This window comes from Pteropus vampyrus, unplaced genomic scaffold (genome assembly GCF_000151845.1).
Source record: "Pteropus vampyrus isolate Shadow unplaced genomic scaffold, Pvam_2.0 Scaffold152, whole genome shotgun sequence".
NCBI lineage: Eukaryota > Metazoa > Chordata > Mammalia > Chiroptera > Pteropodidae > Pteropus > Pteropus vampyrus.
In genome coordinates, this window is record NW_011888933.1 from 81,731 (window position 1) to 106,449 (window position 24,719).

General features: G+C 31.7%; 1 protein-coding gene across 9 annotated transcripts in view; it reads left to right on the top strand.

Moving 5' to 3' along the window:
* KANSL1L (KAT8 regulatory NSL complex subunit 1 like) overlaps positions 1 to 24,719 on the top strand; it is a 101,434-nt gene that overhangs the window by 71,676 nt on the left and 5,039 nt on the right. For 8 of the 9 annotated variants that reach the window (XM_011369617.2, XM_011369623.2, XM_011369620.2 and 5 more), the window contains 6 exons: positions 8,904 to 9,069; positions 11,743 to 11,850; positions 19,831 to 19,959; positions 22,342 to 22,460; positions 23,245 to 23,369; positions 24,579 to 24,633. In XM_011369617.2, coding sequence (XP_011367919.1) covers positions 8,904 to 9,069; positions 11,743 to 11,850; positions 19,831 to 19,959; positions 22,342 to 22,460; positions 23,245 to 23,369; positions 24,579 to 24,633 — 702 coding nt within the window. The remainder of the gene's footprint in view (positions 1 to 8,903; positions 9,070 to 11,742; positions 11,851 to 19,830; positions 19,960 to 22,341; positions 22,461 to 23,244; positions 23,370 to 24,578; positions 24,634 to 24,719) is intronic. The other variant, XM_011369622.2, reaches the window with a different exon arrangement.

Here is a 24,719-nt window from a genome sequence, read left to right on the forward strand (position 1 = left end):
TGTAAATGTATATCATATCTGCTTTAGCCATTTATCTGTTGATGAATACTTAGGTTGCTTCATATCTTAGCTATTGTAAGTAATCCTGCAGTGAATATAGGGGGTGCATGTATCTTTTTGAGTTAGTGTTTTTATTTTCTTTGGATAAATATCCAGAAGTAGAATTGCTGGGTTGTACAGTGGTTCCATTTTAAAATTTTTGAGGAATCTCTATACTGTTTTCCATAGTAGCTACACCAATTTACAATCCCACCAATAGTGTATGAGAGTTCCCTTTTCTCCACATCCTTGCCAGCACTTATTTGTTGATTTTTCAACGATAACCATTCTGATAGGCCTAAGGTGATATCTCATTGTTTTCTTTTTAATTTTTATTTTTCAATTAGAGTTGACATTCAGCATTATTTTCTATTAGTTTCAGCATAGTGGTTAGACATTTATATAATTTACAGAGTGATCCCTCAATTAGTCTAGTACCTACCTGGCACTATATAGTTATTACAGTATTATTGACTATATTCCCTATGCTGTACTTCATATCACCATGACTGTTTTGCAACTACCAATTGCACTTAATCCCTTCACTTTTTTCACCCATATCTCATTGTGGTTTTGATTTTTATTCCTCTTATGATGTCGAACATAATTCCATATGTCTTTTGGCCATCTATATGTTCTTTTTTGAGAAATATCTGTTTGAGTCCTCTTCCCCTTTTTTAATTGGATTATCTCTTTTATTGGTGTTAAGTTATATGAATTCTTTACATATTTCGGATATTAACCCCTTATCATATTTATCATTCGTGAATGTCTTCTCCTATTCAGTACATTGTCTTTTTGTTTTCTTGGTGGTTTCCTTTGCTGTGCAAAAACTTTTTAGTTTGATATAGTCCCATTGTTTTTGTTGTTGTTGTCCAAGTCCAAAAGATATTGCTAAAATGATGTCAGTTTACTGCCTATGTTTTCTTCTTGGAGTTTTATGGTTTCAGGTTCTACATTTAAGTCTTTAATCCATTTTGAGTTTATTTTTGTATATGGTTTAAGAGAGTGATCCAGTTTTTTTGCATGTATCTGTCCAGTTTTCCAATACACCTTATTGAAAAAACTGTCTTTACCCCATTGTAAGGATTTATTTCTAGGCTCTTGATTCTAACCCATTGATCTCTATATCTTTTTATGCCAGTACAATGCTGTTCTGATTACTGTCACTTTGTAATATAGTTTGAAATTGGGGAGTGTGATACCACCCATTTTGTGAAGGTTTCTTTGGCTATTTGGAATCTTTTGTGGGTCCATGTACATTTTAGGATTAGTTCTAGTTCTCAGAAGCATGCCATTGTTATTTTAATAGGAATTGCGTTGAATCTATTTTGCTTCAGGCAGTAAGGGAATTTTAACAATATTAGTCCTTCCAATCCATGAGTGTGATATATCCTTGCATTTATTTATATCCTCTTCAATTTATTTAATATCTTACAGTTTTTAGAGTATAGCTCTTTTACTTCTTTGGTTAAATTTATTCCTAGGTATTATACTTTTTTATGTAATTGTAAATGAGATTTTCTTAATTTTTCCTCTGATTATTCATTATCGTTATATAGAAACACAAGAGATTTCTATAGTTCCTTAACAGAAGTAGTGATAGTGAACACCCTTGTCTTGTTCCTGATCTTAAAGGAAAAGCTTTCAGCTTTTCACTATCGAGTGTGATAGTAGCTGTGGATTTGTCATATGTAGCATTTATTATGTTGAGGTATGTTCCTTCTATTGTTGAATCCTGTTTGTTGGGAGTTTTTTTTTTTTAGATTACTACTTCAGTTTTATTGCTAGTGACCAATCTGTTTAGATTTTTCCATTTCTTCTTGGTTTAGCCTTGGAAGGTTATATGCTTCTAGAAATGTATCCATTTTTTTTTAGATTGCTGAATTTGTTGGCATATAATTGTTCATAGTATTCTTTAATGATTCTTTGTATTACTATGGTGTCGATTGTAACTTCTTTTTATAATTTTCTTTGGGCTCTCCTTTTTTCTTGCTGAGTTGGCTAGAGGTTTGTCAATTTTGTTTGTCTTTTCAAAGAATCGGCCTTTAGTTTCATTGACTTTTTATCTATTTTTTAAATTTCTATTTTGTTTATTTCAGCTTCAATCTTACTTATTTCCTTCTGTTTACTCTGAGTTTTTGTTCTTTTTATAGTTCGTTTAGGTGTAGAGTTAGATTGTTTATTTGGAACTTTTCTTGTTTCTTGACATAGTACTGTATAGCTATGAACTTCCCTCTTAGAACTGCTTTTTAAGCATCACAAGAAAAGTAACTTTCTTAATCTGATTTTTAAAAGGGTTATCTATAAACGTGTATGTTAAATATCACACTTAATGGTGAACACTGAAGGCTTTTTCTTTGAGTTTGAGACTGACACAGGATATCTCACATCGTCACTTGTATTTTACCTCTTCCTGCAAGGATAATCCAGTACAGTTGGGTAAACAATAAAAGATATATAATTTAGAATGGATGGATCAAAATGGTCATTTGTAGGCTGTTTTTGTACAAAATTCAAAAGAATAAACATGAATTATTTGAATTCATAATCAGTGTATAAAATTATTTTCCAGCAAAAGGTAAAATTAATTTTTAAAGATATCATTTACAATAGTATCAAGATTTATCAAGTACGTCGTCATATATCTAGTCACAGATATACAAATCCATTACAGAAAAACTTATAAAACTTTACTGAGAGATATTAAAGAACATTTAGATAAAGGGTAATATATATATATATATATTCATAATAGGAATACTACAATCTTGCAAAGAAGTTCTTTCCACATTGGCTCATAGCTTTAATACAATGCCTGTCAAAATCTCAAAAAGTAATTCGTTTTATGTATTTGTGTGGTGAGGTTTTTTTGTTTGTTTGTTTTAGAACATAACAAATCCACTTAAAAATTTATATGCCCATGCAAATGGTTAAGAGTAAATATGATGATATCTAAGAACACAGTGATAAGACTTGTTCTTCCAGGTATCAAATACTATTTTAAAGCTATAGGAGTTAAGGCAGTGTGGTATCGATGCAGGGGTTCAGCGCTTTAGAAGTAAACAGTGAAATCATAGAGAACTCAGAGACAGATTCAATGTACATGGACACTTGATTTAAGACAAGTGGTACTAGAGAGTAGTCAGGAAAGGGTAATCTCTTTATTTGTTGGATGGGTAGAATCTCTCTATTATGAAACTGGCATGTTCTAGTTCTTTTGCATACTTTTAATTGGTTCACATTTTTCTATTTTAGTAATTCTTCATTTTCTGACTATAGCTTATGGTTGTATATGTGTGGCAAATATCTTCCAATTGGCTGCTTGTGTTTCATTGTCTTTTCAATAGGAATTCTTCGTTTTAATGTAGTTAATTTTACAACTTCATGGCTTATTTGGATATTTTCCTACTTTGAGATCATGTATTCTGTGTATCTTCTAAAATGCCCTTTACTGTTTACTTTTACATTTAATCTTATAATCTACCACTGGATGATTATTATATATGGTCAGGGACAGAGATCCAATTACAGTTTTCCAGCACCATTTTAAAGAACTTACTACCTTATTGGTAATTTGCAAAAAAAAAAAAAAAAAAATCCAGTTAACGAGATACCAATTTATACCCACTAGATTGGGAAATTTTTAAAATTAGAATAATATCAAATGTTGGTATGGATTTAGAACAATGGGGACACAGTGTTGGTCGAGAGTAATTGGTACAAGCACTTTGGCTAATCGTTTGCTTCTTTCTAGTAAAGTTGAAGATAAACATACTTGTAATTTAAGATTACAGTTCTGGAAAGATATCCTAAAACTGCATAGGATTTTGTACATTAGCAGAACATGTATAATCCTATTCAGAGTAGCATTATTTGTAATAGCTACAAATTGTAAACAATCCAGTGGTCCATCAATAATAGAATTGATACATAAATTATAATGTATTCATATAATGAAATTCAGTATCACAATGTGTACAGAAACTTGCCCCGACATGGATGAGTTCCATTTATAGGCATTCCTCATTTTATTGTGCACCTCATTGTGCTTCACAGATATTGCATTTTTACAAATTGAAACTAAGACCCTTCATCAGCAAAAATATTATAACTTGCATTTTTAGCAATAAAGTATTTTTTAATTAATGTATGTATACTGTTTTTATAAAAAGACAGTGTTATTGCAAACTTAATAGACTATAATATAGTGTATACATAATTTTTATATGCACTTGGAAACCAGAAAATTTGTGACTCACTTTTTTCTGGTATTTGCTTTATCATGGTAGCATGGAACTGAACCTGCAGTATTTCTGAGGTCTGCCTGTATATCCCACCAAAATTAAAAAATATTTTCAAGTACATATATACTCATGTTCATAACAGCACTATCCACAATAGCCAAAATGTGGAAACAGATCAAATGTCCATCAGTGGAAGAATTGATGAACAAATTGTGGTATATACACAAAATGGACTGTTACTCATCCATAAAATAATGAAGTACTGATACATGCTACAATCTGGATAAACCTCAAAAACATTATGCTAAGTGAAAAAGTCAGACATAGAAAGTCACATACTGTATGATTCCATTTATATGAAATATTCAGAATAGATAAATCCTTAGAAATTAGTGGTTGTCAGGAGCTGTGGATATAGATGAGGTAATGGGGAGAAATTGCTTAATGGGCAAGGAGTTTTACTTTAGAGTAAAAAAATTTTTTTAACTGGATAAAGGTGGTGGTTGCACAAAATTGTAAATGTACTAAATGTCATAGAATTTTCACTTTAAAATGGTTAATTTTATGTAATGTGAATGTCATCTCAATTATTTTTTAAAATATGAATTAATGTGATATGAGATCATTCATTGCTCCATTGCTTGTAAAAGCAAAAACTATAAATAACCCAAATGTTCATCAACAGAATACTGGCTAAATACATTAGAGTATATCCATACACTGGAATACTATAAAAAAAGAATGAGGAAGCTTTATACAAACTGATGTGAAAAGTCCCTAAGATATACTGTTTACTAGGGAGAAAAGGTATAGAAGAGTTTATATAATATGCTATTTCTGTTGAAATGGGGCAAATTATACCTAGTAGTAGAATTACAGGGTCATATGGTAATTCTATATTTAAGTTTTTGAGGAACCAGTAAACTGTTTTCCATAGCAGCTGAACTATTTTACATTCCTACCAGCAATGTATGAGGTTCCCAAAATTTCTACAATACTTGTTATTCTTCAACATGTGTTATTTTGTTTATTATTATTATTATTATTATTATTATTATTATTATTGACATTCTAGTAGGTATGATGTGGTACCTCACTGTGGTTTTGGTTTGCATTTCCTCAATGACCGATGATGCTTGAGCATATTTTTGTGTGCTTGTTGGCTATGTGTATATCTTCTTCGAAGAAATGTCTGTTCAAATCCTTTGCTTATTTTTTAATTGAGTTATTTGTCTTTATATATTCTGGCTACTGGACTCTTATCAGATATATGTCTTGTAAGTATTTTCTACCATTCTGTAGGTTCTCTTTTTATTGCACCTAAGTTTTTAATTTTGACAAAGTCCAATTGTTTGTTTTTTGTGCTTTTGGTGTCATATCTAAGAATCCATTGCATAATCCAAGGTAATGAGGATTTACCCCTAAGTTTTCTCCTAAGATATGTATGGCTTTAAGCTCTTATATTTAGGTTATTGATCCATTTTGAGTTAATTTTTGTATGTGGTGTTAGGTAGGAGTATAACTTCATTCTTTTGCTTCCTAATTGTGAATATCTAGTTGTCCCAGCACTATTTGTTGATGAGACTATTTTTTTTCCATTGAATGGTCCTGGCATAATTAAAAAGGAATCATTTAAAAGCATCTGTTGATCAAAAGACACCACAAAGAAAGTGAAAAGAAGCTCAGACAGGAAGCAATATATAGAACATACAAAGGATTTGTTACTTTCTAGTTATATAAAGAGAACTTACAAAGTCAATAAGAAAAAGACATTCCAATAGAAAAATAATCAAAACATGTGTTTCCCCATAGAGTAAAAAGTGAATGGCCAATTATAGGTTGTTATAAACAGAAGAATGATGAATTGAGTTCATATAATGTTGAGTAATAAAGCAGGAAATTATACTTAACATTCTTCTGTCTATATGCATTTTTAAAGCATATAGATTTAATTAGTAAATTGTATAGGATTATATATACTTATTTGGAAAAAATATAAAGAAATCAAGGAAATGATAAAATTAAAGTTCAGGATAGCAGTTACTCCTGGAAATGTGAGAGAAAGATATGATTAAGGAGGCACAATATATGTAGTTAAGATTCAGATTTAGCTGCATTTGACAGAAACAAAATATAAGTTTATATATAATATACTTACATAAACAAGGTGTAAGTTGATATCTTTGTCTTGTAAAAGATAGAAATATTCTAGGCATGACAGCTACTCTATATGGTTATCTAGGAGCCAGGCTCCTCCCAATTCGTTTGATCTTTTGAGCATTACTTTCATCCATATGGTTATGGTGGCTCACTACCACAGCTATGTTACAAGTAGCAAGGTAGAAGAATGAAGGAATAAGTTACCTTCTTAAGGTCACTTCATGGACGTTGCACATATTACTTCTCTTCATGGTTCTCTGGCTAGAATTTAGTAATTTATAGATGCAAGGAAGCTTAACAGATGTGCTCAGCTGAAAATCAGGAGTTTTGAAGAGGGAGGAGGAAAGCACAGATATCAGGAGGAAAGTAGCAATATCTTCCACAGGCTCCTGCAGGCGGAGTAGGAGGAAAAGGCATCAGAGGTATTATTGGTATTGTTCTGTTAAAGTAAGATGGTGAGTATAGATGTTTTTTAAAAATTATTTTATGACTTCTCTATAAATTACATGTTCGTTTGTATATATGAATGTTTCATTATTAAAGTTAAAAAAATTTAGTGGATACTTTTCTGGCATTTTTTTACTTGAATTTTTTATGCAGCATATGGTATTGTTGATCACACCCTCTAAGACATTTGAATTTTTTTTGGCAAGAATCTCCTGTTTTTTCTCTTATTTCTCCATCCATTCCTTTTCAGCCTCCTGGGCTTCACTTTCTCTGCAGGGGGAAAAAAAAGGCCTTTTCCTAGATGCCCCTCACTTGTCTCCATAATTATTTAGGATAGTTTCAAATTGGCTAATGGGTTTCCCGGATTTGGAATAATTGCACAAGAAAAGTTATTATATGGTAAATATTCAGATTTTATCAACTTTTATTTATAATGCTCTAGCCATATATGGAAAAAAGGGAGTTTAGCACATTTTTTTCTTTGTAATTTAAAATAAATGTTCCATATATCTTTCTGAACTACATCATAAAAGAACATTTCTATAGTGAGTCAAAAACATCTTGTAAATGTAAAAAAAAACAGCAACCCCTGCCATACACACACACACACACACACACACACACACACACACACACACACAGCACATCATTACAATAAATCTTGGAAATGACTTATAATCATGTATATACATGTTATATCTTTTTATAAAAATTCATCAATTTACTTAACCACTGAGCTAGGTATGATTATATAACCTAAGTCTTGGCCAATGGAATATAAATGGAAGTTATTACATGATAAATTTTAGCATATATTAACAGGGACTTTTTGCCCAATGAAATAGTCTCAGGCACACGTGTATTTAAAGTTTCATTCACTTAAATTTTTTTTTAAACAAATAAGATAAAATTCAGTTGGTCAGCATTCAAATTTCAACTATATGTCAGGGATGGTGTCAAGTTCTGGGTATACAAGATTGAACGTAGTCCCAACACTCAGGAAGCTAACAGTCCAAACGAAATCTAGCTTATGCTATGGCAGAGATAGATATGCCCAAGGTGCTGTAGAAACACAGAGAGAAAATGCCAAAGTTAGCCAGGAAACTCAAATTCAAAGTTGAAAAACCTAATGTAATTTATAAAATAAAAATGTTTAAAGATAGCATCTTAAGATCTCAGTTCTAATAAGCATTTTAAATATCAAAATGAGTCCTAGTGTTATTGTAGGAGATAGAGGTAAGAGTGAGGGAAAGCATATAAGTGAATTCTACTAATTTTAAAAATATTTTCTCTATAGATTTTTTCCCATTCAATGTATACTAATTTCATGACCAGAAATATAATTTTAAAATCCAGCATTTAAACACATTATGTTTGTCTTACTGTGGCAACATAACTTTTTAATTTAGCAACATGGTTTTCTTAAGATTCCTGGACTCAAATCTTTAAAAACTCAAACTCATGTAACATATTGCATGTTTCCTACATATCTTTTTAAATAACATATCTTAAATTTAATGTAAACTCATAAAATACTCAGTACTTTACTATCGTTCCAATGGAGATATTGTCTGGCTTTAGAATTTACTGCAGAGACTAGTTTTATTCATTGGTTGTTAACAGGTTGCAAGGAGAAAAAGAGTACACACAACTCATAATATAGCACCTGCTCACCATCACTTACAGATCTCACTATTCTGGAGTGTAACCATTTTCTTTTGACCTAAAGCTTCTCAAACTCATTTGTTTTTATTATGACTTCATAAGATAGGATAAAGACCGCTTTTCTTAGACATTGATCTTCATTTTGAAAAACTGAACAGGGACTCCCTGTCAAGTCTCATCACATTCAAGGCCTTCAACAACTTTATGTTAAAGTCTTTCTCCAAGGTGACTTATTAAGTCAGGATTTCTTTCTGTGTTATTCAGATACTGTACTATAACTATTATATACTCTAATTCACTTTTCAGGCAAAAATGAAGTCTTTAAATTATTCTTTTTCCTTGCAGACTTTGCCTTCAAAGGAAACAGTGTTTTTAAATACTACACAAAAGCCTTGCCTGCAGTCAACTTCAGCGTGGAGTAGCTGTGAACACAATTCAAAGTCTCAGATATTAAGAGAACATGTATCAGAGTTAGATTCTTCTTTTCATTCTGTTCTGTCATTGCCATCAGGTAAGCCTCCTTATAAAACATTTAACTGAGTATTTTCTATGGTGAAATCTAATCCTATAAATACAAGGAACCTAATAAAATTTTATTTTGTCAATTATTTTCTCACTGGTTATTACAACTAAACAGTTTTTATAGAAGAATTAAGTTGTATGCTGAGTTAATGTCTTTAATTCCTTGGAAATTTTGGTTTACTTTGGGAAATAGTTTTTTGAGTGTTAAATTTTTAGCATTTTATTGATAACATGGCTATGCTGTTGAATTGTCTCAGTAAGTCAGTGTCTTTTTTTTTTTTTTATGTGTTACTTTTTCCCTGCCATATTTTATTCCTCCATTTATAACCAACATTGGATTTCTTAGGAGAGAAGAAAATTGTCTATATTTAGGGATAGTCGGTTCTTGAACCCAAAGAATATCTATAATCTACAAATGAGTAAATGAGACACATACATCCCCATTTCCCTAGGTGGCCTTAAGTTTCCGGTTCTTGGTTTCTGTTGGAACACTTCCGGTCTTATATAGGGACTAATGTAAATATTGAAGGTAAAAAAGGAAACATTCTGCACACTGGTTATCTCATGTTTGTCTCTCTATGGAAAGATATCTCAAATAGGCTTTGTTTCCTTTTCGGATTTTATTTCTAAGCATCCAGGCACTGCTCCTCTTTGTAAAGCTCCTCTTTGTAAAGTGTTTGTACCTATTCCTGCCCTGAATCTTAGTTTAATTTTTACCAGTATTAGAGTGCTTTAAGTACACCATACTTTGAAGTAATTTTCTGCCGGGAACTATTTTATTCCATCTTTGAGGAAACCTTAACAATAGAAACAAAAATATAACAATAATAATGCAGCTAACATTTAGTCTTAGCATACACTGGGCCCTATAAGCACATTACAGTTTCTTGTTTAATTCTTGCAACAAGCCTATGATAATAGATACTATTGTTCTTTTTATCTTACATATGAAAAAACAGGCTTAGAGATGTTAAATTTCTCATTTAAGATTACGCAGCTAATAAGTGATGGGGCAGGATTTGATCTGAGGTAGTCATGCTCTGGAACCAACCTAACCTTTACTCTTTACTGCCTGTTTTCTTATTAGTAAATTTGTTTCTCTGATGACATAACCCTGACAGTTGGTATAAATATCCTTCATCTTAATCCTCTTAATGTCTACTCTAATAAGATTAGCTTCCTCACCTACTAATTAGGGTTATTCTTGTCTTCTTATGTTCATTTAATAAAAATCTGAATGCCTACTGTATACTAGGTACTAACTAGGTGTTAGGAGTATAAATACAAACAAATCCTTCAAGGCACTTGCATTCAAGTTTAAGACAACTGAAATGTAAACTTGTAAGTGTAATAAAGCATCATGAAATATTTTGATAAATTACACAGGTCACACACAGTGTAGGTAGGCACTAAAGGAGGTATATGGATGGAACAAAGACCTTCCCTAGTTACATCAAGTTTTTCCACAACTCATAAAGAACAGTAGTAGAATAGATGATAGTCTCTTTATAAAAGTAAGTGATCTTTCTTTGAAGAAACAAACTTATGTTTTGGTAATTGGAAATATCAGAATCCTGAAATGTTTAAGCAGGTTTAGTTTTTATTTTTATTTTCATTTTGTCCTATAGTTTTTATATGATCACAGAATAGCCATCCTACCTCTGTCCCTTGGGGCAGACACTATGATACTCATGAACCCATTTTTTTTTTTTTTTGCATATTTATCCACACTTATGGATCTACTATTAAAATACATCATTTGAGAGAGAGATACTTCTTTAAAATCCAGACTTTTCCTGGGGTCTTTCCTTATTTATGCATTCATAATTCGTTTTCTTAAAAATAAATACCTTCTTTCAATAGCATCACTTTCAATATTTCAACTGCTTTATAAAATTTTGTTTGTTTCTTATGAAAATGTTTAAGTGTCTCTTAAATGTTTTTTAAGATGATTTTGGTTTTACATTATTGATTGAAGACAAGCCCTTTAATAAATGTGTGAAGCCCATTTTATTGCTTAGCTCCTCTTTCTATCATAAAATTATAGACTATAAACAGTGAATTGAATATCTAAGTCTCTATTTAAAAGAAGAGAGCTAGTTTGGCAGTAGGTTTGAATCTTTGTAAAAGATTCATCTTAGGATTCATAATATTAAACTAAGGGAATGTGAAAGTTGCTATTTTTATAGAAGGATACATCTGAATTATAGTGGTTTTCCCTCAAGTAATTAAAACCATGTAATTATATCTTTTGGAAACCTCATTATTTCAGATGCAAAAGTTGTGCGGTGGGATGGAATGGACTTAAAAAGAGTCAGACAGGTCTGTCTGTATGTTTTATTAAAGACCCTTTGGGTACATTTGTTTCATCTGTGATAGTATTTATTAATACTTACAATTTTGTTCATCTTATGAACTATTTTAGTTTATGAAGTTGTTCATTATTAGCATTTTTATTTGATTATTTAGTACATATAATCAGTAATTCCAAAATATTGCTACCCGTATGCTTTGAAAAAGTATTCTGCCATGTCAGAAAGTTGTGACTTTTCAAGCTTTTTCTCATTTGTCTAAGCTTATGTGCTATTTATAGAAAGAAAGCAGTCTTAATATTAGAGCCTATAAAAAGTGTTCACTGAAAATACTTTTTTTATTTTTCCAGATGTGCCTCTCCATTTTCACTTTGAAACATTGTTAAAAAAGACTGAAATAAAAGGAGATCTTGCTGAAAATAAATTTCTGGGAGACTGTATCATATCTCCATCATCTGGTATGTTATTTACAAATCTTGTATTTTATATACCTTTTATATCTTTCAGATACTTATACTTTTGTTTTCTAAGGAAATAAAATTTAACAAAGGAATAAATGTAAATCCTTAATTTTTAATATTCACTTTTCACAAATCACACACATGAATAAAAAATACACGAGAGTAATGCTAACAATGTGTGATACTTACTGAATGAAAATTCTTAAATATGGTCTATAAATATAAAAGGAAATTTAAATAAATGTGAAAAAAAAGCATTCCTGTATGGTAAAATTAATAAGGATAGCAATTATTCTTGTTGGTTTATATGTTTAATGCAATATAAATGAGGTTCTAATAGAATTTTGTCTTCTTAAAATCATTGTAAAGCCCATTGGGAAGAATAAACAAGAAACTATAAAAGGAATTGCTGGAAAAAGTATTGAGAGAATCTATCCCGACCACATAAGGAAACATGACAAAAATCTGTAGTAGTTAGCATAGATTCTGTTTTGCATACATTTAGGAAAGTAGATCCATGAAGCAAACTACATAGCTTATACTTTATTATATAAGGGAAAAACTGTAAATTAATGAGAAAATGGAGAACTATTCAGTAACTACTATTAGTCTTGTGGGGGACAGTTTGTTTGCACAGTTGTTTCATATGTATCAATTCCAGCTGGTTCCAAGAATTTTAAATATAACACTAAAATTATAAAACTAAAATTATAAAACTTGAAAACTTATGAAACGTTTATGAGTACTCTGAATGGGGATGGGGACACTGTCTTTGCTTGAAAGCAATGAGAAGTATTTTGACTATCTGCAGAGCTAACCAAAAAAGCCATACAAAATGTTTACTTCTCAGAGAAATTATTCCAGGTGAAATAATCATCTACCTCAAAAACTCAAGAATCAACTGAAATACCTATTAGAATTAGTGTTCTGAAAAGTAGATTTTAAAATTCTAAAAATCAGTAGCATTTATAAATAGCAGTAATAACCAGTTAGAACAAGGAATAAATTCTAGGCACACTGACAATGAAAATTTAACATATATAAGATTAAATTTAACAAAGGCCTACATGAAGAAAACTTCAAAAGTTTACTAAGGAACATAAGAGTATATGCCTATATGGAGAGAAATACCCGATTCCTGTCAGAAGAAAGTATTGTAACTTAAGATGTCATTTTTCCTCAAATTAATTTATAATGTAATTCTAATCAGAATCACACAAGTATTCTTATTTTGGAACAAAAATTATTCTGAAATTTACATCAGAAAATATTGAATATCCAATAAAAAATTTAAAAGATCAATAAGGAGGTATCAGATATCAAAATGTATTATAAAGCTATAATCAGTAAAATATTGTGATGCTAATGGAAGCCAGACCAAGGACACTGAAGAAAAAGCCAAAGAGTTCATTATATGATAAAGATATTATTTCCTATCAACGTGGAAAGAATAGTCTAATCAATAAATAATAAAAATAAACTATTCTTAGGAAGTATTCCTTATATGCCAGTAGTGGTTGAAAGGCTTTATGTTTATTAGTTGCTTTAATCTGTACAACCCTATAAAGTAGGTATTATTATTTTTCTCCTTGACTAACATTACCCAAATCACAGTTGAGTAGTGATAGAGCCAGGATTCAAATCCAAGCAGTATGACTCAGAGTACATGCTTTAAACAACTGTTTCTTTTGTAATTAGTGGCATTAAATAATGACTTGGGAAAAGATAAAATGAGATTTCTACCTTACGTAGCACATTAAAACAAATTTAAGATGGATGAATATTCAAATACGTTCCAGGTGGTTTAAAGAGTTGAATGTTAAAAATTATATCTTATGAATTAGAAAAACTAGGTGTATTCAATAATAATGAAAAAAAGAATAGCTAACATTTACCAAGTACTTTTGTGCCAAACACTGTGCTAAATGTTTACTATTTCTAATTAATAAATTCAAATATTATAAATATCAATTCTGGCAAGACTGTAATTAAAATAGGACCCTCATATATTTGCGGTAGCAGTAAGAATTGATACAAGCCTTTTGGTAAGTATGATATTCATTACAAGGCCTTTAAAGTATATATTTTGTTTAATAAGATTATTGATAAAAACTTTGTATACTTGCTCACAATAAATGACTAAACTGTTAACTCTGTATTCTGATCCATTTCTACGAACCTAGTCCAATTCTAAATATGACACCACTTTTATTAAAAATATATTTAACATATTTGTCATAATAAAAAAATGCAAACAACTTGAAGGGCATAGTAGGGATATGGTTAACTAACACAGTGGAATATACAGCTTTTAAAAATATTGTAAGTTCATATAAGAATGAAAACATTTTTTAAATAATGTTAAGTGATGTAAGAAGGACAAAAATGTTTTACTTCTATGTGTGGTACAGTTATAACCATGTAAAAATGTTTCTTTTATCATTAAAATGCAATGCCTGTGCCTCTTGGGGATCCTGATTTGAACTCAGCTGTACACACACACACACACACACGTGCACACACACACAGTTTTTGAGACAGAAATTTGATCATGGACTGATGTTGGATATTAATGAAGTGTTAGTTTTGTTAGATGTAATAATGCATGTAGTTACATAAACACACACATACTTTATCAGTTTGTTAGAGCTTCAAGGTGACAGATGTAGATAACATATGATGTATGGGATTTGCTTTAAAATACTCTAGCAAAAAAAAAAAAAAAAAAGTGGGAGAGAGATGAAACAAAATTGGTTACCAGTATGTAATTGTTGATGCTGAATGATAGGTACTTAGGAGTTCATTATCCTATTCTTTGTTGAAATTTTTCCACAGTAAAAAGTTAAGAAAAATGAAAACACTAAGGACACGAAGCAATTTCTTATCTTTAGGGAAAAAGACTAAAGAAATACAGGAAAATATAGGTTATCTTGTATTACTTTTTCATAATATAATTCTACTCCTTGGAATTTATCCTGAGACTAAACTTTTTTAAAAATAGAAAAAAGTGTATGCAGGAAGGTGATAATTTTAAGAATGTCCATAATAGAAATAATACCATGATGACACCCAGCTCTAACAGCTAAAAAACAGTTAAATTATATTGTCTCTAATCAGAGGAATGTTAGGCAACCATCTGAAAAAATAACAATTATGAGTGTGTTATCGGATTAAAAAATACAGTCATGTATTCAAATAAAAATTATTACATTTGAAATATGAATATGCATTATATGACTGAAAGGAAATATGCAAAAATGAAATTTTATGCTATTAGATAAGTAAGGTGATTTTATTTGTTCTAATGTTGCTCTTTTATCTGACTTAAAAATAGAGCAGTGTAAATATTTTAGGCACAAAATGGTAATGCATCAATAATGTAATATTAGTAATAGGGAATTAATAGAGGACATTTGAGTTGAATGCTTTAGTATTAGGAAAATCAATGAAGTATTCTTTGTATTTCAATCTCTCCTCTCCAAATAATTAAGCATTAATTAGGTTTTATCATATCTGTTTTAAATAGCTAGTCATTAATTTTTATTTTACTGTTACTGATTTCTATAGAATTAAGTAAAACGAATTCAACATTTATTGAGTACCTATTCTGTGCCAGGTAGACTATTAAGTGCTGAAGAATCAAAGGTGAATCACAGGAAATCAAAGAAATTGTAATAAGGGAAGCAGACACAAATAATTATTAGAGGATGTGATGGGCACAAATATGATAAAAGTATTCTAAAAAGAAGAGAGGGTGTATGAATGTGCCTAGGCAAAGGCAGAGGAAGGAAAGGTTAAGAGTCACGGGAAAAGGGCAACAAGAACTCCAGACAAGTGTAGCTTTTAATACTTAATTGGAATTTAGAGGAAGAATGAGAAGTGTTCAAATCATTGCTTCTTAGACTTTAATGTGTAAATTACTTGGGATATCATTAGAATGTAGATTCTGGTTCAGTAACTCTGGAATGGGGGTCTGAGATTCTGCACTTCTAATAAGGTCCCAGGTAATTCAAATGCTGTTGGCCCATATTAAGTAACAAAGTTTTAAAATGGAAACACACACATGACTTGTCATAGTGCCATGAGACAGTGTGATGCATTCAAGCATATATAAAATGGCCTGGTATTTGGGTAAATTGTGTGAAGGTGAGTAGCTGGATATATATGTGCTTTGCCAGACCTTGGATTTATTTTGGACTGCCCATTAAAGTGGACAGCTTTGACAGCCCTGCTGATGTCAGATAACAAGGAAGGAGAGAAAAGACAGAGTATGGATTAAAGAGTGAGCAGATGGTTAGTTACCAATTGTGAAAAAATACCAAACAAAGCCAATTTAAGGGCCTGTACTCATCAAAATATTCAGTCACGAAAGATAAGACAATGGAACCATTTCAAATGCAAGAAAACTTTAGAGAGACCTGACAACTGAGTGCAGAGTGATCAGAATGTTCTATAAAGAACATTATAGGAATAATTGGTGAATTTTGAGTAAGATCTACATAGCTACTAGTATTTCTTGATTTTGATCATTGTGTGGCTGGCTATTATAAAAGAATTTCCTTGTTTTTTAAAAATACATGTTGACATATTTAGGGTATCATGTCAACAACTTTATTGCAGTTCAAAAAGATAAAGCAAATATGATAAAATGTTAACATTTGGAGAATCTAAGGAAAGGGTATACAGGACTTACTTGTACTATTGCAAGTTTTCTGTAGTCTGAAATTATGTCAAATTAAAATTTATTACTTTTTGAGTGGACAGATGAGAGAGGAACAATAGCCCACCCACAGGCAAGACAGAAACCTAGGGCTCAACCTTCTTCACCTATGTTCAGTGCAGTCTTATATATTTATTTCAAATCTGGTGCTGTTATCTTCATTTCTACCACTCACAGTCCAACTTAATGATCCCTTATCTATACTGCTGAAATAGCCTTATCAATTTTTATTTCCCTCCAATCTCTGTACCAAGTGATCTTTTCAATATGCAAGTCTAATGATGTCACACTTGCCCCTCACCCCCATTCCCTTCTTATATTTCAGAGAGAATATTCTTAATAGAGAATGCCTAAAGCCTTGCCTACATAGGCTGGCTCCTACCTATTTATGGTTCGTTTTCACTGTTTCCATACTCTGTACTACCTAACTGCTGTTGACTTGCCAAATTTGTCCTTTCCCTGCTGCCTTTCACCTTTGTACATACCATTCTCTTTCTTCCCCTTGCCATCAGATATTCTGTTCATATTTGAAATCTTTCACTTTATCTGGGGAAGTGTTTCCTAGAGCTGTCATACTATTATATACTCTCATTAACTTCTCTCAATAGTAGTTTTCTATTATACATTAGTTGCAATTGTTGAATAATGTCCGTAAACTATATTGGGGCAGAGACCATGCCAGTTTTTAGTCACCATTGTTTTCCCAAGGTATAACAGTGCCTGCTGTGTAATTGGATCTCTATAAAGTTATTGAATAAATAAATGAAAAGGATGGAAAGGAAGGCAGGAGATAGAAGAGATACTGACTGGGTCGAGGTATGTTAGGATGAAATCTAGGAGAGGATTTGAGAGCAAGAACCCAAAGGCTGGGAAGGTTACTATAAATAGGACAGATAATGTGTATAATTAGACGCTGAATTGTCATATATTTCCTACTGTTTCATTAGTCCCATTGAAACCTAACAAGACACCAAGAAGAAAAAAAGTAACTGTAAAGAAAACTTTTGAATAATATTCAATAAAAAGCATAAGCTTAGTGTTTTTTTCTTCAAAATGTTTGATGTACTTTTAGAAGGGTGGTGAATTGCTTTTAGGAGAAAGGTGAACTGTTTGGAATTTGCTTTCAAATACTCCAGAAATAATTCTATTAAAACAAGTGAGCATTACTGAAACACCTACATGTGCCAGGCATGTATACATTTTAAAACCTAACTTATAATTCTAGTTCTTTTTAGAAATGAGTTTAGAATTATGCCTGCCATCTTGTTTTCTATTTAATATATTTCACTGCAGTCTTTTTTGGGGGGCGGCGGGGGAGGGGGAGAAATCTTGGAGGCCATTTCGTTCTAACATTTTCTCTTAGTTTTTTAAAGTCACTGTTTTCCTCATCTAGTTTTGGTTTATGTCTATCTCTCATTCCTTTGCAGTAATGTTTTTATCCCTTCTCTGATAATTTTTAGGGTATCTTTATTGTGATGTGCTGTATGATTTAGATTCCTCCCCCTCTCCCCATCTGTGACACTCGAGTTGTTGAAATCTTAGGGTATCATTGTTGAAAATTTTTTGGCTATCATTTCTTCAAATATAGCCTCCCATGCATTCTCTATTATCTCCTGTTATCCCATTTTGGTTCGTCCTTTTTCATATTTCCCATCATTCTAGATTCCTTTGAGTTCTGCAATTCCTCTTCCAACCCACTGATTTTGATTTCCAGCTGTGTCCCTTCCATTATTGAGCCCCGGTAGTGATTATTTTAAATTTGAATTTTCAATTTCTAAGGTCTTTCTAGAGAGACCTTTTGCCTGTTTCTGTTGGCAATATTAGTGTTTTAAAGGCTTGCTAATCTGTATTATTTTGACCCTTAACTATTTCTTGAAATTTGTTGTACCTCTTTGTTTTATGGTGTTGGTATTCAGACTTTTGTTGGAGTCATGTGTTCTCATCTTTAAAGCTGATATTCAGTTAAGACTATTCTGTCACTATGGGATGCTCTTCATGAAAAGGGTAGAAATTTGCACTCTATACCATTTTTCAGAGGCAGTTAGGGATAGGCAGGATATGTTTCAAATGGGGCATATGGGCATTGCCTTATCTCTTCACCCATCATTTTTCTGCTCAAGGCTCCCAGATTTTTTCTTAAAACAGATAATCTCTCACCAATGAGCCTGGCTGAGGTGTTGCCATGTGTTGGCATCCTATTAGATGCTCCAAATAATTGTCTTGCTTCGTTTCCCTTTTCTCCAGGTCTAGAGCACTTTTGATGTTGATCACATTTTGGGGGTAATACTTTCCCATTTGCTTTTTGCATTGAGTTTGCTCTTGTCTAATTCCATGTATTAGTCTTTCAGAGATTCCTCACAAATTCTGCTTTATTTATTTTTGCTTCCTAGTATGGATGTATTTATACAGATCTGTGCATGTGTCTATGTAAAAAAAAATAATAATTGTCTAATTTTTTGAGTGCTTTGCTATCCTGAAATGAAGACCCAGTTACTGTTGGTAGGCCACATTTTTCACTGTTGGTTAGAATTTGGCACTTCAGCCTATATGTTTTTTCCATTCCTTTCCATTTCTAAACTCTTCAAAAAATAATCCATTTGATTCAGTACCAGAAATATGGGGTTCAGACAATAATCATGATGAAACTAACATTTATGAATAGTTATATATACTTATGTCTAATGCCTGTTCTCCCTATTTTACAGATAAAGCAACTGAGGCATAGAGATATTAAATGAAAGTTTTAAAAAATTCATTGCTTTAAAAAAGTGAAAGAATGGTGGTAGGCAGTCAGAGGTTGATGAAATCTGGTTCTTGCTCTTGAGAGGTCCACCTGTTGTGATTCTGCAGAATCTAACTTGGTTCTGAATTATTTCCAGCTTTAAGGGTAAGCAGGAAGTTAAAGATTCAGATCATATTCAACCAAGATTTACAGACTGAACCAATCTTCTCTATAAAATCTTGTAATTTAGAAGAATTACAGGATTTTGTAAGTTGAAAACTGTTCCCTTTTTATCCCCTTCAAATAATGGAGCAACTATAGGAAACTGGGCAATTCCTGAAGATGTTTTTAAGGAATCTTATTCTAGGTATTTTCAGGTTAGGAGTATTCCAACTTGGTACATAAGTATTTATTGTGTTAATTTTGAATGGTATATTAATATTCTGCAAAGACATAAGTAGAAACATATTAACATGTTCATTATCGGTTTGTGCTAAGGAACTAAAATGTCACATTTCCTTTCCATTTGTTTTAGTACATAAGACTTCTCTGAGTCAGTGGAGAAATGGATATTCTCCTACATGCAAGCCTCAAATAAGGTCAGAATCTTCTGCACAGCTGTTACAGGGAAGAAAGAAAAGACACTTGAGTGAAACAGCATTAGGTAGGTTAAAATGAGGATTATTAGCACTAGCACTAAAAACTGAAAATTCTGATCTCCAAAGAACCCTAGCTTCATGAGAGTTTATAATCCAGTAGTCACTAACTATACAAAGCATCTAAGGTCCCATGAGCATTAAACATATTCATGTAGTCAGTTCAGAATTATTTGTGGACTGGGCATCCATCCACTTTATGGCAATTAAGAATTTCCTTCCTATGTTCCCCGACTAGAGTTATCTTCTACTATCATCCAGGACAGGATTTAGTCTTCAAGGTTGTGTTCTAGACTCAAAATATGTCAGTACAAGGTTGCCTTATAAAAATTTATTACCATTTTTGGTATCTACTATGGAGGTATTGATTCACTGAAGCTGCTTCAGACTTTTGAGCAATTGTAAGTCAAGGTAACTCAACCACCTAGTTCAATTCCCTTTAGGAATTTATAATTTCATGATCTGTATCTTTGAAACTAGAACTCTTCTAATAATGCGAAATAAAATTTTTGTGGGGATTTGAGACAAGATAGTTCCACCGTTACTGCAAATTAATACTAAAACCTGGGAAGATATATATTAAATAGCAAATTATCTATATACTCTTTTCAATCTTATTTGTTGTTCCAGGGGATATAATACTATACACATTAGGTAAAGTGTGCCCTAGATGTAATATGTCAATATGCCCAATAAATTAGAAAATAATTACATCTAAGATGTACTGGACTGTGATGATACATGATGGATTTAACACATTTATCACTGTCTCTAGAAATCCCACCATAACAGGTCAAGTCACTACCTAATAATCACTACTTGATCAACCAGTGTGGCACAATATTAAACTCCCAGCCACATCCAGAGATCTCATTACACTTTTTAGTGCCTCAATCTTAAGACAACCAGCTTTTGAGACATTTTCATACATGTATACTGAAACAAAGGAAAACTTCTATCTCTAAGAGGCATGATGAAATACAAATTACCTAAGATGTAAAACATTTCACTTGAATTGATAGATCTAAGTTCCAGTTTGATGAAAACACAGGGGTCCATGTAAAATGCTTTATTATCAAGAACTAGACAACTCCACGAAGTGTAGGATACCTGGTCTTGTCTCTTTAACTAGAAAATATGAAAAGACAAACTCTTCTAGATTATAAGAAACCTAGAAGTTAAGAACCAATTTCAATATGTAGATTCTGGCTTGAAGAAACTACTAGCCATAAAGAACATTTTGTACCAAGTAGGAAAAGGTAAATATGGACTGGCATCAGATTTTACATTATACAGAAAATTATTTTTTACAATCCATAACAAAATAAACAAGGGCAGTAAATAAGTGAATAAATATATACTCAAAATAGGGAACCAAAACAAATGGAATAAAGGAACATGGAAGAAAGAGAAAATACCAAGAATAGAAGTAAACATAATAGGAGAGAAATTTCATTCATGAAATAAGATGCTATAAAAAATTAAGAGAAAAGGAACTTAGAAATCAGTGCTTTAATAGTAGAAAAAATTTCAAAAATCAATACAATGGTCAGAAGACCAAGTTAGGGAAATCTCCGTAAAGTAGAAAAGTCAAAGATATGAAAAAATGAGAATAGAGAATATAATGAAGAGGTAAGTCTTGCAAATGTGACTTTATGTGATTCACTTACATGTGGAATCTAGAGAACAGGATAAATGAACAAACAAGTTCATAAATGCAGACAGCATTTTGAGGGTGGCTGGGATGGAATGGTGTGGAGATAAATGAAGGGAGGAAGGGATTAAGAGGTACAAATTAGTAGTTACAAAACAGTCCTGGGATTACAGAGTACAGCATGGGAAATATAATCAGTACTATTGTAATAACTATGTATGATGTCAGATGGGTACTGGATTTAATCAAGGTGATCACTTCATAAGTTATATAAATGTCTAATCACTGTTGTACACCTGAAACATAATATTGTATGTCAACTATAACTGAATATATATATATAATGTGTGTGTGTATATATATATCCATATATATATTCATATATATATATGAATTTAAAAAGGATAAGGCTTGGAGGTTCAACCTCTGAATAACAGGCACAAAAATATGGACATAATTATAAAAATACTTCAAGAATAATATACAGAAAACAGGAACAAGAGTAAAGGGAAAGGAGGAGATTAAAGAAATACGAGATGAAGTAGGTAAAAACTGTCAAGAGTCCAGAAAGTGTAAATAATTGTGACAGGACTGTAAGATATTGTTTTTGACCTGTGCATTTAAAAAATAAACCAATAAACAGATAAGAATCACATATTCCCCAAGTAGAAAAATAGTTCTAATACCTGTAAGTCATGTTAATGTTTGACATTCTCAATGGTTCTTTCCATGGCAGGAGAAAGAACTAGATTTGAAGAATTTGCTTTTCAGCACACAGAATCAGGACCTCATAGGAATTTTACTGCTGTTACTAATGTCAATGTTATATCAAGAACCCAGAATTCATCATCACAGGTAGGTTTTTTGTATACTGAACTCTATAAAACTGCTTTATAGTTAAAACTGATTTGAAAAAAAAATCATATTCTATTACCCCTATTTACTAGCACATATTAGCACATTTAGATCTTATTAGGAAGCAATAAATTCCATAAAATTTTTTTAGTAGGAAGCTAACTCTTCATTAATCCTTGGTTATGGCTTTTCTGTTAAAAATTTAAACTTTATCATAAGTATCTCTACTCCTTAATGTGAAGCTACATATTATCTTGCTAATAAGAACAAGCACCTGTGTTGTTCTTATTTGTTGTTGTTATTTGGTCAGAGTAGAAGTCAAAAAGTGAGAGGATTTAGGAAACAAGGGTGAAGCTTAGGGACCAGGAAGACATAAATGAAGATTGTAATAATGATCTTTACTAAATGGCTCTCCAAGTATTTCAGAGACTTTCCTAAGAAAAAGTGAGTTAAATGATCATTTCATTGACATTTAGGGTGCCTTATAGTAATCTTTCCTGGTAAGTTTTACATTTTAAGGCATTCCTATTTTTATGGTTATAAATAGGTTTGTAAGTGTGCATGCACAAATGTACGCTGTACACGTGACAAAAAAAAAAAAAAAGGATTGTACTGGTTTACAGAAGATAGGTATGCTTTCTTATTTTTCTCAACATTTTATAGGCAGACTTTTAATAATATATTTATATAACTTACATAACAGGTACAAGCCATACTATCTTTATATAACTCATGAGAATATAATCACATAACTAGGTACTACTGTAATCCTATTTTGCTGCAGAATACTACACGACGGAGACTACGAAGTGAGAGTTCTTATGACATAGATAATATTGTGATTCCCATGTCATTAGTGGCCCCAGCTAAGTTAGAGAAACTCCAGTATAAGGAAATACTTACTCCAAGGTATGTATACTTACATTTAAATTTTTTCTTTCTTCTTTTTCTTGAATAAACAAATTTTCAGCGTGAAGTTAAAAGTTTAATAGAAGGTGCTCCTCTCCCCCTTCCTTCTACTTGTATAACCATGAAGGAAAAATGGTGAAAGAAACCTTTACAGTACTCATGCTGAAAAAAGTACCATACAATATCACAACTTTACTTCTTACTTTTTATTAATTGGGAATTCCTAAGACTTATTTACTTTATTAGCACACTTTTTTCATTGAGTGGTATTTAGTTAACTGTTATATATATGGCATTAAAAGGTACTTTAGGAATATAAATAATTATATTAACAAATAATCCTTGCTCTTTAAAATGGAAGTTTACAAAAGGTTGCAAAAAGTTCAAAGAAGGCCACGGCCTTTGCATTGGGTATTCACACTGTAAGATAAAACCTGTGACAACAAAAATAAGATCTTTACGTATTGCCAAGTCAGCAATAAACACATTAAATAGATGAGTGGGAAGGTCTGGGAAAACATCATGAAGGAAAGGAAAGGTAGAGTATGTTCACACAGGGAGACCACAACAAAGGCACATGGACACATGTGCAAGGCTCAGCCAGAGACTGAGGTTTTGTGTAGGGCAACAAAAGAAGTTAGAACCAGACATTGGAGGTCCTTGAAAGCCATATAGACCTGTTTCCTACTGGCAGTGAAGTTCAATTCTTTAGCAACGATGAAAGCAGTTTCTAAGAACCTGAATCTGGTACCAGGAAGAGGTTAGAAAGACACAAGCTGAGTGACAACTACAGTAATTTCCACTGTTCTCTATTATAGCTAATTTCTAATTTTTATTAACAATTTCTTTGAGGTATTAAGAGAACTCAATACTCTAGGAGGTATGAGAATTCCTACAGAGAATCTGTTGATATATTCTATCTACATAAGAAATAACATTTGTTATTTGTGGTTATGATGTTCTATAGCAATAATCATTTTCAATTCACGGTGGTAGGCTAGAGCTGGATGGTTGAACTAATTGTTTAAAATGTAGAGGAATTCTGTGATCCAGTTATTGAACTCGAGAGGCAAGCATGGGAGTCTTCACACAATGAAACTGGCAAATGCTACAAATCCGCATGTTTTTTATTTTGTTTTGTTTTGTTGAGCCAGTTTATTAGCAACTACTGACTTAGAGCTGTTTGAAATTGGTTTGTATCTTCAACAGCTGGAGGATGGTTGTTCTTCAGCCTTTGGATGAATATAATATAGGTGAAGAGGAGGTAAGTTGCCTTTCACTTAAGGGATTTTATATATTCTAAAGTCTGCTTAATTTAATATTTGAGGAACGAAAAGGAAATATAAGCCC